Genomic DNA, 16,404 nt, shown 5'->3' on the forward strand with positions numbered 1-16,404 from the left:
CGTATAGTAGTAACACTGACCTGTAGCAGGATGCGGTTGAGCTCCACCTTGTCGTTGGCCAGGCCTTCACTCAGGGCAGCCATCTTGGCCAGAGAGTCTCTTAGGCCCGCCTCCTGGCACTGTAGCTTGGTGACTGACAGCTCCTGTTCTGCACTCTGGGCCTCCATCTGTAGGCAGGGGAACCATGGTTACCAGGGGGGGTACCAGAGGCTTTATCTGTTGACGGAGGTACTGCATGGTGGCCCTTCTGCATGGTCCTTCGAGCTGGATATCCCCCCACACAGTCTTTCCTACAGTCTTTCACAGCAGTCTATACATTGTGAGGCGAGGCCAACGACTAGATGGGTTAAGGCCCACCTTGCTGAGAGCCAGGGTTAGGGGTTAGGGGTCAGGGGTTAGGGGTAAGGGGTCAGGGGTTAGGGGTAAGGGGTTAGTCACCTTGCTGAGAGCCAGGGTTAGGGGTTAGGGGTCAGGGGTTAGGGGTAAGGGGTCAGGGGTTAGGGGTAAGGGGTTAGTCACCTTGCTGAGAGCCAGGGTAAGGGGTTAGGGGTCAGGGGTTAGGGGTAAGGGGTCAGGGGTTAGGGGTAAGGGGTTAGTCACCTTGCTGAGAGCCAGGGTAAGGGGTTAGGGGTCAGGGGTTAGGGGTAAGGGGTCAGGGGTTAGGGGTTAGGGGTTAGTCACCTTGCTGAGAGCCAGGGTTAGGGGTTAGGGGTAAGGGGTCAGGGGCTAGGGGTTAGGGGTCAGTCACCTTGCTGAGAGCCAGGGTTAGGGGTAAGGGGTTAGGGGTAAGGGGTCAGGGGTTAGGGGTAAGGGGTTAGGGGTCAGTCACCTTGCTGAGAGCCAGGTTTAGGGGTTAGGGGTCAGGGGTTAGCCACCTTGCTGAGAGCCAGGGTTAGGGGTTAGGGGTCAGTCACCTTGCTGAGAGCCAGGGTTAGGCTACTCTTCTCATCATCTAGGACCTCCTTCTGCAGGGTGACCTGACTCAGAGCCTCCCTGACTGTCACCAGCTCCCTGCGCAGGTCACTGTTCTTTCCATCCAGCTGCTCCAGACTTCGTTCACTTGAACACACACACACACACACACACACACACGTAAGAACGGATGGACACACACGGACACAGGCATGGGGGCTCAAACAGACAATGTGTTTTATAAACACTCCCTAACAGACATGAATCCATATCACAGAGAATGGAGACGGAGAAATGCTGAAATCTAATGGTCAAAACTAGTGAATTCCCTTTAGTTTAGTCCTGTATCTCTGGATTAGTTTAGTCCTGTATCTCTGGATTAGTTTAGTCCTGTATCTCTGGATTAGTTTAGTCCTGTATCGCTGTATTAGTTTAATCCTGTATCTCTAGATTAGTTTAGTCCTGTATCTCCGGATTAGTTTAGTCCTGTATCTCTGGATTAGTTTAGTCCTGTATCTCTGGATTAGTTTAGTCCTGTATCTCTGGATTAGTTTAGTCCTGTATCTCTGGATTAGTTTAGTCCTGTATCTCTGGATTAGTTTAGTTCTGTATCTCCAGATTAGTTTAGTCCTGTATCTCTGGATTAGTTTAATCCTGTATCTCTAGATTAGTTTAGTCCTGTATCTCTGGATTAGTTTAGTCCTGTATCTCCGGATTAGTTTAGTCCTGTATCTCTGGATTAGTTTAGTCCTGTATCTCTGGATTAGTTTAGTCCTGTATCTCTGGATTAGTTTAGTCCTGTATCTCTGGATTAGTTTAGTCCTGTATCTCTGGATTAGTTTAGTCCTGTATCTCCGGATTAATTTAGTCCTGTATCTCTGGATTAGTTTAGTCCTGTATCGCTGTATTAGTTTAGTCCTGTATCTCTGGATTAGTTTAGTCCTGTATCTCTGGATTAGTTTAATCCTGTATCTCTAGATTAGTTTAGTCCTGTATCTCCGGATTAGTTTAGTCCTGTATCTCCGGATTAGTTTAGTCCTGTATCTCCGGATTAGTTTAGTCCTGTATCTCCGGATTAGTTTAGTCCTGTATCTCTGGATTAGTTTAGTCCTGTATCGCTGTATTAGTTTAGTCCTGTATCTCTGGATTAGTTTAGTCCTGTATCTCTGGATTAGTTTAGTCCTGTATCTCCGGATTAATTTAGTCCTGTATCTCTGGAATAGTTTAGTCCTGTATCTCTGGATTAGTTTAGTCCTGTATCTCTGGAATAGTTTAGTCCTGTATCTCTGGATTAGTTTAATCCTGTATCTCTGGATTAGTTTAGTCCTGTATCTCTGGAATAGTTTAGTCCTGGATCTCTGAATCGCATGTCCTGCTCTCGTTCTTACATAATCACATTTCTGCACAGAGGGAGAAACCTCAAAACAACAAAGTCACTCTCATTCAACTCTCTCTCTCTCTCTGTCTCTCCTCTCTCCACTCTCCTCTCTCTCCCATCTCTCTCTCCTCTCTCTCACCTCTCTCACTCAACTGTCTCTCTCCTCTCTATACTCTCTCTCAACTCTCTCTTCTCTCTCTATACTCTCAACTCTCTCAACTCTCTCTCCTCTCTCTCCTCTCTCATCTCTCTCAACTCTCTCTCTACTCTCTCTCTACTCTACTCTCTCTCTACTCTCTATACTCTCTCAACTGTATCTACTCTCTCATCCCTCTAACATGAGTTTGTAATGAAGTAACGCAATGTAAAACTTTTACATTTTAATAGAGAGTGATCTGGGTTCTGTTCTGCTCTGAGAATGACATGTGTTCCTGATCTCAACTCTCAACAAACAGATAGAAAACCAGCAGGATGGAGGGATGATGCTCTCTCTCTCTTTCTCCTCCTCCTCCTCCTCCTCATGTATGTGTGTGTGTGTGTGTGTGTGTGTGTGTGTGTGTGTGTGTGTGTGTGTGTGTGTGTGTGTGTGTGTGTGTGTGTGTGTGTGTGTGTGTGTGTGTGTGTGTAATGTTTCCCTAGATCTACCCTCTCTGGGCCTCGGTGCGTTGGCGTTCCAGCTGTCTCTCCAGGTCGTCTCTCTGCTGGCGGAGCAGGTCTCTCTGTCTCTGGAGATCCCCAGCCGACCCCCTCATCACCTCCAGCTCTGCCCCCAGGGACTCTGTCTTCTGCTGGAGGCCCACAACCAGCTTCTCCATGCTGACCTTCTCACTCGGGGGAGGAGGAGAGAGAGAGAGAGAGGGGGCGGATGGAGAGATAGAGAGAGAGACAGAGCACGTTTTAAAAAATATCTAAGATTTAGAGTTGGATAAACTTGGAATTTTCCACAAGAATATATATAGGATACTACCCTCCACAACATAACCTTCACTCCAAATCAAAACTCCAAACCTACATCCTGATTTTGGACAAAATTACCTGGAAAGATTCATACTACCAAAGATTATTATTCCCAAGGACTATACAGCAAATGCTCTGGCAAACCAACGACTAGTAAAATAAGCACAACAGAAACCTGCAGAACAGATCTGACTGCAACTTCATGTGCTGACCAGCTGGCAGGTGTATTCACAGATATTTTCAACCTGTCCCTGTCTGAGTCTGTAATACCAACATGTTTCAAGCAGACCACCATAGTCCCTGTGCCCAAGAACACAAAGGCAACCTGCCTAAACGACTACAGACCCGTAGCACTCACGTCCGTAGCCATGAAGTGCTTTGAAAGGCTGGTAATGGCTCACATCAACACCATTATCCCAGAAACCCTAGACCCACTCCAATTTGCATACCGCCCCAACAGATCCACAGATATTGCACTCCACACTGCCCTTTCCCACCTGGACAAAATGAACACCTATGTGAGAATGCTATTCATTGACTACAGCTCAGTGTTCAACACCATAGTGCCCTCAAAGCTCATCACCAAGCTAAGGACTCTGGGACTAAACACCTCCCTCTGCAACTGGATCCTGGACTTCCTGACGGTCCGCCTCCAGGTTGTGAGGGTAGGTAGCAACACATCTGCCTCGCTGATCCTCAACACTGGAGCCCCCTCAGTCCCCTCCTGTACTCCCTGTTCACCCACGACTGCATGGCCAGGCACGACTCCAACACCATCATTAAGTTTGCAGACGACACAACAGTGGTAGGCCTGATCACAAACAACGACGAGAGAGCCTATAGGGTGGAGGTCAGAGACCTGGCCGGGTGGTGCCAGAATAACAACCTATCCCTCAATGTAACAAAGACTAAGGAGATAATTGTGGACTACAGGAAAAGGAGCACCGAGCACGTCCCCATTCTCATCTACAGAGGGTAGTGCGTACGGCCCAGAACATCACTGGGGCTAAGCTCCCTGCCATCCAGGACCTCTACACCAGGCAGTCCTGGTGTAGAGAGGAAGGCCCTAAAAATTGTCAAAGACCCCAGCCACCCCAGTCATAGACTGTTCTCTCTACTACCGCACGGCAAGCGGTACCGGACTGCCAAGTCTAGGACAAAAAGGCTTCTCAACAGTTTTTACCCCCAAGCCATAAGACTCCTGAACAGGTAATCAAATGGCTACCCAGACTATTTGCATTGTGTGCCCCCCCGAACCCCTCTTTTTACGCTGCTGCTACTCTCTGTTTATCATATATGCATAGTCACTATACATTCATGTACATACTACCTCAATTGGCCCGACCAACCAGTGCTCCCGCACATTGGTTAACCGGGCTATCTGCATTATGTCACTTTAACCATATCTACATGTACATACTACCTCAATCAGCCTGACTAACCGGTGTCTGTATATAGCCTCTCTACTGTATATAGCCTCTACTGTATATAACCTCTCTACTGTATATAGCCTCTCTACTGTATATAGTCTCTCTACTGTTATAGCCTCTCTACTGTATATAGCCTCGCTACTGTATATAACCTCTCTACTGTATATAGCCTCTCTACTGTATATAGCCTCTCTACTCTATATAGCCTCTCTACTCTATATAGCCTCTCTACTGTATATAGCCTCTCTACTGTTATAGCCTCTCTACTGTATATAGTCTCTCTACTGTTATAGCCTCTCTACTGTTATAGCCTCTCTACTGTATATAAACTCTCTACTGTATATAGTCTCTCTACTGTTATAGCCTCTCTACTCTATATAGCCTCTCTACTCTATATAGCCTCTCTACTGTATATAGCCTCTCTACTGTATATAGCCTCTCTACTGTATATAGCCTCCCTACTGTATATAGCCTCTCTACTGTATATAGCCTCTCTACTGTATATAAACTCTCTACTGTATATAGCCTCTCTACTGTATATATCCTCTCTACTGTATATAACCTCTCTACTGTATATAGCATCTCTACTGTATATAGCCTCTCTACTGTATATAACCTCTCTACTGTATATATCCTCTCTACTGTATATAGCCTCTCTACTGTATATAGCCTCTCTACTGTATATAACCTCTCTACTGTATATATCCTCTCTACTGTATATAGCCTCTCTACTGTATATAACCTCTCTACTGTATATAGCCTCTCTACTGTATATAGCATCTCTACTGTATATAGCCTCTCTACTGTATATAACCTCTCTACTGTATATAGCCTCTCTACTGTATATAGCATCTCTACTGTATATAGCCTCTCTACTGTATATAACCTCTCTACTGTATATATCCTCTATACTGTATATATCCTCTCTACTGTATATAGCCTCTCTACTGTATATAACCTCTCTACTGTCTATAGCCTCTCTACTGTATATAGCCTCTCTACTGTATATAACCTCTCTACTGTATATAGCCTCTCTACTGTATATAACCTCTCTACTGTCTATAGCCTCTCTACTGTATATAGCCTCTCTACTGTATATAACCTCTCTACTGTCTATAGCCTCTCTACTGTATATAACCTCTCTACTGTATATATCCTCTCTACTGTATATAACCTCTCTACTGTCTATAGCCTCTCTACTGTCTATAGCCTCTCTACTGTATGTCTTTTTACTGTTGTTTTTTTACTGCAATGTTGGTTAGGGGCTCATAAGTAAGCATTTCACTGTAAGGTCTACTACACCTGTTGTATTCAGCATTTCACTGTGAGGTCTACTACACCTGTTGTATTCAGCATTTCACTGTGAGGTCTACTACACCTGTTGTATTCAGCATTTCACTGTGAGGTCTACTACACCTGTTGTATTCAGCATTTCACTGTGAGGTCTACTACACCTGTTGTATTCAGCATTTCACTGTGCGGTCTACTACACCTGTTGTATTCAGCATTTCACTGTAAGGTCTACTACACCTGTTGTATTCAACATTTCACTGTAAGGTCTACTACACCTGTTGTATTCAGCATTCCACTGTAAGGTCTACTACACCTGTTGTATTCAGCATTTCACTGTAAGGTCTACTACACCTGTTGTATTCAACATTTCACTGTGAGGTCTACTACACCTGTTGTATTCAGCATTTCACTGTGAGGTCTACTACACCTGTTGTATTCAGCATTTCACTGTAAGGTCTACTACACCTGTTGTATTCAGCATTTCACTGTACGGTCTACTACACCTGTTGTATTCAGCATTTCACTGTAAGGTCTACTACACCTGTTGTATTCAGCATTTCACTGTAAGGTCTACTACACCTGTTGTATTCAGCATTTCACTGTGAGGTCTACTACACCTGTTGTATTCAGCATTTCACTGTGAGGTCTACTACACCTGTTGTATTCAGCATTTCACTGTAAAGGTCTACTACACCTGTTGTATTCAGCATTTCACTGTAAGGTCTACTACACCTGTTGTATTCAGCATTTCACTGTGAGGTCTACTACACCTGTTGTATTCAGCATTTCACTGTGAGGTCTACTACACCTGTTGTATTCAGCATTTCACTGTGAGGTCTACACCTGTTGTATTCAGCATTTCACTGTGAGGTCTACTACACCTGTTGTATTCAGCATTTCACTGTGAGGTCTACTACACCTGTTGTATTCAGCATTTCACTGTAAGGTCTACTACACCTGTTGTATTCAGCATTTCACTGTAAGGTCAACTACACCTGTTGTATTCAGCATTTCACTGTTAGGTCTACTACACCTGTTGTATTCAGCATTTCACTGTAAGGTCTACTACACCTGTTGTATTCAGCATTTCACTGTGAGGTCTACACCTGTTGTATTCAGCATTTCACTGTAAGGTCTACACCTGTTGTATTCAGCATTTCACTGTGAGGTCTACACCTGTTGTATTCAGCATTTCACTGTAAAAGTCTACACCTGTTGTATTCAGCATTTCACTGTGAGGTCTACACCTGTTGTATTCAGCATTTCACTGTGAGGTCTACTACACCTGTTGTATTCAGCATTTCACTGTGAGGTCTACTACACCTGTTGTATTCAGCATTTCACTGTGAGGTCTACACCTGTTGTATTCAGCATTTCACTGTAAAAGTCTACACCTGTTGTATTCAGCATTTCACTGTGAGGTCTACTACACCTGTTGTATTCAGCATTTCACTGTGAGGTCTACTACACCTGTTGTATTCAGCATTTCACTGTGAGGTCTACACCTGTTGTATTCAGCATTTCACTGTGAGGTCTACACCTGTTGTATTCAGCATTTCACTGTAAAAGTCTACACCTGTTGTATTCAGTCATTGGGGAGACTCTCTCCATGCAGACACCTTGTTTTTGGTTGTGCTAGTTATGGTATTGAATAAATATATATTTTTGATACTCCTTGTCTCCACGTTGTCTCCCTTTTGTTGCGAACTCTGAGCCAGTTCGTAACAAGTGGGAGCTCATCCGGGATCTTGAACTTGTGTTTGGGAGAAAACGTGGAGGTATGTTAATTTGAGGTGCTTGGTTTGTTAGTTTGAGTTTGGTGCTCAGTACTGGTTGCCTTTGTTGGTTTGGTTTGTGTGCTGCGTTGGAGAGAGTACATTGGTTAGTTTACAGGTCCTGTCTAGCCTGAAAACGCTTGTTCTACTCGCTGTGGTAACATTGGTCTGAGGTGAGTACAATCAGCTGTGTACCTCGGTGGGAGATTTGGGTAGGGTAGTGAAACTTACTACCCGGAGCTATAGCCTTTTTCCCCTGATAGGCTTAGCGACGTGTTTCATTTTGGAATATGTTGGGCATTGTTAATGTTTGTTATTTTTGTGTGGTGTCTGTGGACTGAGCAGTTGTCTCGGGAGCACATCCGTGGCTTGGTGGAATCTACCAGCGTGCTGGGGGGTTACTTCCTTGCCAGCAGGCTACAGTGCATAATTACCCACCGCAAATCTGCATGAAGACTAGGGTTGAGTTATTGTAGGTTTTGGGGAAGCTCCATATCTCATCTCTTTTCTGTGGTGCCTGGTGTGATTGTATTTTCTCTTGTTGTGGTCTGGTGTGCTCAGCATGAACCGTTGGAGTGACTATGAACCGTTGGAGTGACTATGAACCGTTGGAGTGACTATGAACCGTTGGAGTGACTATGAACCGTTGGAGTGACTATGAACCGTTGGAGTGACTATGAACCGTTGGGAAATGACTGAACCGTTGAGAAGTGACTATGAACCGTTGGGAGATGTTTGTAGCTAATACGGTCTCGTGTGCCCTGTTCCTGAGTGTTATGTGACTGACCATTGTTTGGTTTTGTCATGTTCTAACTTTCCTGTCTGTTCCCTCCTGGTCTTGTGTTCTCCTTTCCTCTTAAATGTTGCTTCCTGTGTGCAAAGGATGCTGAGGTCTGGGGAGAAGGAGGTTGGCTGGGGCAAGTGGAAGGTGAACATGTAACCTCTTGTCAATTTGGGACGCAGAGGCCTGTGTCAATTTGGGACGCAGAGGCCTGTGTCAATTTGGGACGCAGAGGCCTGTGTCAATTTGGGACGCAGAGGCCTGTGTCAATTTGGGACGCAGAGGCCTGTGTCAATTTGGGACGCAGAGGCCTGTGTCAATTTGGGACGCAGAGGCCTGTGTCAATTTGGGACGCAGGGGCCTGTGTCAATTTGGGACGCAGGGGCTTGTGTCAATTTGGGACGCAGGGGCTTGTGTCAATTTGGGACGCAGGGGCTTGTGTCAATTTGGGACGCAGGGGCTTGTGTCAATTTGGGACGCAGGGGCACGTGTCAATTTGGGACGCAGGGGCTGGTACGTTGTTCCGGGGCCCTTGTTGGTCCCCTGGTTTTATGGGGGGGTGTGTGACGACCCTCCCATTCTGTCTGCTGTATTTTCTCTTTGCTCTTGTTCCTTATTAGGATGCCAGTGGGCGGAGTTGGAAGGGTCGTCAGCTACATGGAAAACACCTGGGCTCGGGTGTGTCCCAGGATAAAGACAACTCTTCCACAGTCATTGGGGAGACTCTCTCCATGCAGACACCTTGTTTTTGGTTGTGCTATCTAATAAATATATATTTTTGATACTCCTTGTCTCCACGTTGTCTCCCTTTTGTTGCGAACTCTGAGCCGGTTCGTAACTACACCTGTTGTATTCAGCATTTCACTGTGAGGTCTACACCTGTTGTATTCAGCATTTCACTGTGAGGTCTACTACACCTGTTATATTCAGCATTTCACTGTGAGGTCTACTACACCTGTTGTATTCAGCATTTCACTGTAAGGTCTACTACACCTGTTGTATTCAGCAATTCACTGTGAGGTCTACTACACCTGTTGTACTCAGCATTTCACTGTAAGGTCTACTACACCTGTTGTATTCAGCATTTCACTGTAAGGTCTACTACACCTGTTGTATTCAGCATTTCACTGTGAGGTCTACTACACCTGTTGTATTCAGCATTTCACTGTGAGGTCTACTACACCTGTTGTATTCAGCATTTCACTGTGAGGTCTACTACACCTGTTGTATTCAGCATTTCACTGTGAGGTCTACACCTGTTGTATTCAGCATTTCACTGTAAGGTCTACTACACCTGTTGTATTCAGCATTTCACTATAAGGTCTACTACACCAGTTGTATTCAGCATTTCACTGTGAGGTCTACACCTGTTGTATTCAGCATTTCACTGTAAGGTCTACTACACCTGTTGTATTCAGCATTTCACTATAAGGTCTACTACACCTGTTGTATTCAGCATTTCACTGTGAGGTCTACTACACCTGTTGTATTCAGCATTTCACTGTGAGGTCAACTACACCTGTTGTATTCAGCATTTCACTGTAAGGTCTACTACACCTGTTGTATTCAGCATTTCACTGTGAGGTCTACACCTGTTGTATTCAGCATTTCACTGTGAGGTCTACTACACCTGTTGTATTCAGCATTTCACTGTAAGGTCTATTACACCTGTTGTATTCAGCATTTCACTGTAAGGTCTACTACACCTGTTGTATTCAGCATTTCACTGTGAGGTCTACTACACCTGTTGTATTCAGCATTTCACTGTAAGGTCTACACCTGTTGTATTCGGCGCAAGTGACAAATAAACATTGATTTGACTTGATTAACACTGAAGTGTAAAGTGTCAAAGCCCTTGAGTCCAACAACGGCAGGAGAGTTTCACAGCCTCACCCCACCTAAATGCAGAGGCCTTTGAAGCCCCCTAACCCTCTGTGTAGAGGTCATTACAATACGGTACCCCTTGGATGTGAAAAATGACAAGGCACGGGAAAGAGTACAAAAACAAGATCGTTACGGAAAATCCAGAGACACTTTTTTTTCTAACTGCTATAAAAACAAGGAACGTAAGGAACTGAATATTCCACACAGACCATCCCCTGGCATGACACAGTGCTATATTAACCAGACCATCCCCTGGCATGGCACAGTGCTATATTAACCAGACCATCCCCTGGCATGACACAGTGCTATATTAACCAGACCATCCCCTGGCACAGTGCTATATTAACCAGACCATCCCCTGGCATGACACAGTGCTATATTAACCAGACCATCCCCTGGCATGACACAGTGCTATATTAACCAGACCATCCCCTGGCATGACACTGTGCTATATTAACCAGACCATCCCCTGGCACAGTGCTATATTAACCAGACCATCCCCTGGCATGACACAGTGCTATATTAACCAGACCATCCCCTGGCATGACACTGTGCTATATTAACCAGACCATCCCCTGGCACAGTGCTATATTAACCAGACCATCCCCTGGCATGACACAGTGCTATATTAACCAGATCATCCCCTGGCATGACACAGTGCTATATTAACCACACCATCCCCTGGCATGACACAGTGGTATATTAGCCAGACCATCCCCTGGCATGGCACAGTGCTATATTAACCAGACCATCCCCTGGCATGACACAGTGCTATATTAACCAGACCATCCCCTGGCACAGTGCTATATTAACCAGACCTTCCCCTGGCATGACACTGTGCTATATTAACCAGACCATCCCCTGGCACAGTGCTATATTAACCTGACCATCCCCTGGCATGACACAGTGCTATATTAACACAGACCATCCCCTGGCATGGCACAGTGCTATATTAACCAGACCATCCCCTGGCATGACACAGTGCTATATTAACCAGACCATCCCCTGGCATGACACAGTGCTATATTAACCAGACCATCCCCTGGCATGACACTGTGCTATATTAACCAGACCATCCCCTGGCATGGCACAGTGCTATATTAACCAGACCATCCCCTGGCATGACACAGTGCTATATTAACCAGACCATCCCCTGGCATGACACAGTGCTATATTAACCAGACCATCCCCTGGCATGGCACAGTGCTATATTAACCAGACCATCCCCTGGCATGACACAGTGCTATATTAACCAGACCATCCCCTGGCACAGTGCTATATTAACCAGACCATCCCCTGGCATGACACAGTGCTATATTAACCAGACCATCCCTGGCATGACACAGTGCTATATTAACCAGACCATCCCCTGGCATGACACTGTGCTATATTAACCAGACCATCCCCTGGCACAGTGCTATATTAACCAGACCATCCCCTGGCATGACACAGTGCTATATTAACCAGATCATCCCCTGGCATGACACAGTGCTATATTAACCACACCATCCCCTGGCATGACACAGTGGTATATTAGCCAGACCATCCCCTGGCATGGCACAGTGTTGTATTAACCAGACCATCCCCTGGCATGACACAGTGCTATATTAACCAGACCATCCCCTGGCACAGTGCTATATTAACCAGACCTTCCCCTGGCATGACACTGTGCTATATTAACCAGACCATCCCCTGGCACAGTGCTATATTAACCTGACCATCCCCTGGCATGACACAGTGCTATATTAACACAGACCATCCCCTGGCATGGCACAGTGCTATATTAACCAGACCATCCCCTGGCATGGCACAGTGCTATATTAACCAGACCATCCCCTGGCATGACACAGTGCTATATTAACCAGACCATCCCCTGGCATGACACTGTGCTATATTAACCAGACCATCCCCTGGCACAGTGCTATATTAACCAGACCATCCCCTGGCATGACACAGTGCTATATTAACCAGACCATCCCCTGGCATGACACTGTGCTATATTAACCAGACCATCCCCATGGCACAGTGCTATATTAACCAGACCATCCCATGGCATGACACAGTGCTATATTAACCAGACCATCCCCTGGCACAGTGCTATATTAACCAGACCATCCCCTGGCATGACACAGTGCTATATTAACCAGACCATCCCCTGGCACAGTGCTATATTAACCAGACCATCCCCTGGCATGGCACAGTGATATATTAACCAGACCACCCCCTGGCATGACACAGTGCTATATTACCAAACCATCCCCTGGCATGGCACAGTGCTATATTAACCAGACCATCCCTGGCATGACACAGTGCTATATTACCAAACCATCCCCTGGCATGGCACAGTGCTATATTAACCAGACCATCCCCTGGCATGACACTGTGCTATATTAACCAGACCATCCCCTGGCATGGCACAGTGCTATATTAACCAGACGATCCCCTGGCATGGCACAGTGATATATTAACCAGACCATCCCCTGGCATGACACTGTGCTATACTAACCAGACCATCCCCTGGCACAGTGCTATATTAACCAGACCATCCCCTGGCATGACACAGTGCTATATTAACCAGACCATCCCCTGGCACAGTGCTATATTAACCAGACCATCCCCTGGCATGACACAGTGCTATATTAACCAGACCATCCCCTGGCACAGTGCTATATTAACCAGACCATCCCCTGGCACAGTGCTATATTAACCAGACCATCCCCTGGCACAGTGCTATATTAACCAGACCATCCCCTGGCATGGCACAGTGCTATATTAACCAGACCATCCCCTGGCACAGTGCTATATTAACCAGACCATCCCCTGGCACAGTGCTATATTAACCAGAGCATCCCCTGGCATGGCACAGTGCTATATTAACCAGACCATCACCTGGCACAGTGCTATATTAACCAGACCATCCCCTGGCATGACACAGTGCTATGTTAACACAGACCATCCCCTGGCATGGCACAGTGCTATATTAACCAGACCATCCCCTGGCATGGCACAGTGCTATATTAACCAGACCATCCCCTGGCATGACACAGTGCTATATTAACCAGACCATCCCCTGGCACAGTGCTATATTAACCAGACCATCCCCTGGCATGACACAGTGCTATATTAACCAGACCATCCCCTGGCATGACACTGTGCTATATTAACCAGACCATCCCCTGGCACAGTGCTATATTAACCAGACCATCCCCTGGCATGACACAGTGCTATATTAACCAGACCATCCCCTGGCATGACACAGTGCTATATTAACCAGACCATCCCCTGGCATGACACAGTGATATATTAACCAGACCATCCCCTGGCATGACACAGTGCTATATTAGCCAGACCATCCCCTGGCATGGCACAGTGCTATATTAACCAGACCATCCCTGGCATGGCACTGTGCTATATTAACCAGACCATCCCCTGGCATGGCACAGTGCTATATTAGCCAGACCATCCCCTGGCATGGCACAGTGCTATATTAACCAGACCATCCCCTGGCATGACACAGTGCTATATTAACCAAACCATCCCCTGGCATGGCACAGTGCTATATTAACCAGACCATCCCCTGGCATGACACAGTGCTATATTAACCAGACCATCCCCTGGCATGACACAGTGCTATATTAACCAGACCATCCCCTGGCATGGCACAGTGCTATATTAACCAGACCATCCCCTGGCACAGTGCTATATTAACCAGACCATCCCTTGGCACAGTGCTATATTAACCAGACCATCCCCTGGCATGACACTGTGCTATATTAACCAGACCATCCCCTGGCATGACACAGTGCTATATTAACCAGACCATCCCCTGGCATGACACAGTGATATATTAACCAGACCATCCCCTGGCATAGTGCTATATTAACCAGACCATCCCCTTGCATGACACTGTGCTATATTAACCAGACCATCCCCTGGCACGGTGCTATATTAACCAGACCATCCCCTGGCATGACACAGTGCTATATTAACCAGACCATCCCCTGGCATGACACAGTGCTATATTAACACAGACCATCCCCTGGCATGGCACAGTGCAATATAAACCAGACCATCCCCTGGCATGGCACAGTGCTATATTAACCAGACCATCCCCTGGCATGGCACAGTGATATATTAACCAGACCATCCCCTGGCATGACACAGAGCTATATTAACACAGACCATCCCCTAGCATGACACAGAGCTATATTAACCAGACCATCCCCTGGCACAGTGCTATATTAACCAGACCATCCCATGGCATGGCACAGTGCTATATTAACACAGACCATCCCCTAGCATGACACAGAGCTATATTAACACAAACCATCCCCTGGCATGACACAGTGCTATATTAACCAAACCATCCCCTGGCATGGCACAGTGCTATATTAACCAGACCATCCCCTGGCATGACACTGTGCTATATTAACCAGACCATCCCCTGGCATGGCACAGTGCTATATTAACCAGACCATCCCCTGGCACAGTGCTATATTAACCAGACCATCCCCTGGCATGGCACAGTGATATATTAACCAGACCATCCCCTGGCATGACACAGTGCTATATTAACCAGACCATCCCCTGGCACAGTGATATATTAACCAGACCATCCCCTGGCATGGCACAGTGCTATATTAACCAGACCATCCCCTGGCATGGCACAGTGCTATATTAACCAGACCATCCCCTGGCACAGTGCTATATTAACCAGACCATCCCCTGGCATGGCACAGTGCTATATTAACACAGACCATCCCCTGGCATGGCACAGTGCTATATTAACCAGACCATCCCCTGGCATGACACAGTGCTATATTAACCAGACCATCCCCTGGCATGGCACAGTGCTATATTAACCAGACCATCCCCTGGCACAGTGCTATATTAACCAGACCATCCCCTGGCATGACACAGTGCTATATAACCAGACCATCCCCTGGCATGGCACAGTGCTATATTAACCAGACCATCCCCTGGCATGGCACAGTGCTATATTAACCAGACCATCCCCTGGCATGGCACAGTGCTATATTAACCAGACCATCCCCTGGCATGGCACAGTGCTATATTAACCAGACCATCCCCTGGCATGGCACAGTGATATATTAACCAGACCATCCCCTGGCATGACACAGAGCTATATTAACACAGACCATCCCCTAGCATGACACAGAGCTATATTAACCAGACCATCCCCTGGCACAGTGCTATATTAACCAGACCATCCCATGGCATGGCACAGTGCTATATTAACACAGACCATCCCCTAGCATGACACAGAGCTATATTAACACAAACCATCCCCTGGCATGACACAGTGCTATATTAACCAAACCATCCCCTGGCATGGCACAGTGCTATATTAACCAGACCATCCCCTGGCATGACACTGTGCTATATTAACCAGACCATCCCCTGGCATGGCACAGTGCTATATTAACCAGACCATCCCCTGGCACAGTGCTATATTAACCAGACCATCCCCTGGCATGGCACAGTGATATATTAACCAGACCATCCCCTGGCATGACACAGTGCTATATTAACCAGACCATCCCCTGGCACAGTGATATATTAACCAGACCATCCCCTGGCATGGCACAGTGCTATATTAACCAGACCATCCCCTGGCATGGCACAGTGCTATATTAACCAGACCATCCCCTGGCACAGTGCTATATTAACCAGACCATCCCCTGGCATGGCACAGTGCTATATTAACACAGACCATCCCCTGGCATGGCACAGTGCTATATTAACCAGACCATCCCCTGGCATGACACAGTGCTATATTAACCAGACCATCCCCTGGCATGGCACAGTGCTATATTAACCAGACCATCCCCTGGCACAGTGCTATATTAACCAGACCATCCCCTGGCATGACACAGTGCTATATTAACCAGACCATCCCCTGGCATGGCACAGTGCTATATTAACCAGACCATCCCCTGGCATGGCACAGTGCTATATTAACCAGACCATCCC

At 46.5% G+C, this 16,404-nt stretch overlaps 1 protein-coding gene across 1 annotated transcript in view; it reads right to left on the minus strand.

Moving 5' to 3' along the window:
- Positions 1-16,404, minus strand: part of crocc2 (ciliary rootlet coiled-coil, rootletin family member 2) — a 157,023-nt gene that overhangs the window by 58,823 nt on the left and 81,796 nt on the right. The window contains exons 14-16 of the mRNA XM_029697372.1: positions 2,936-3,118; positions 915-1,059; positions 21-167 (exon numbers count right to left, since the gene is read on the minus strand). Coding sequence (XP_029553232.1) covers positions 21-167; positions 915-1,059; positions 2,936-3,118 — 475 coding nt within the window. The remainder of the gene's footprint in view (positions 1-20; positions 168-914; positions 1,060-2,935; positions 3,119-16,404) is intronic.

Source organism: Salmo trutta, chromosome 17 (assembly GCF_901001165.1).
Source record: "Salmo trutta chromosome 17, fSalTru1.1, whole genome shotgun sequence".
NCBI classification, from domain to species: Eukaryota; Metazoa; Chordata; class Actinopteri; order Salmoniformes; family Salmonidae; genus Salmo; species Salmo trutta.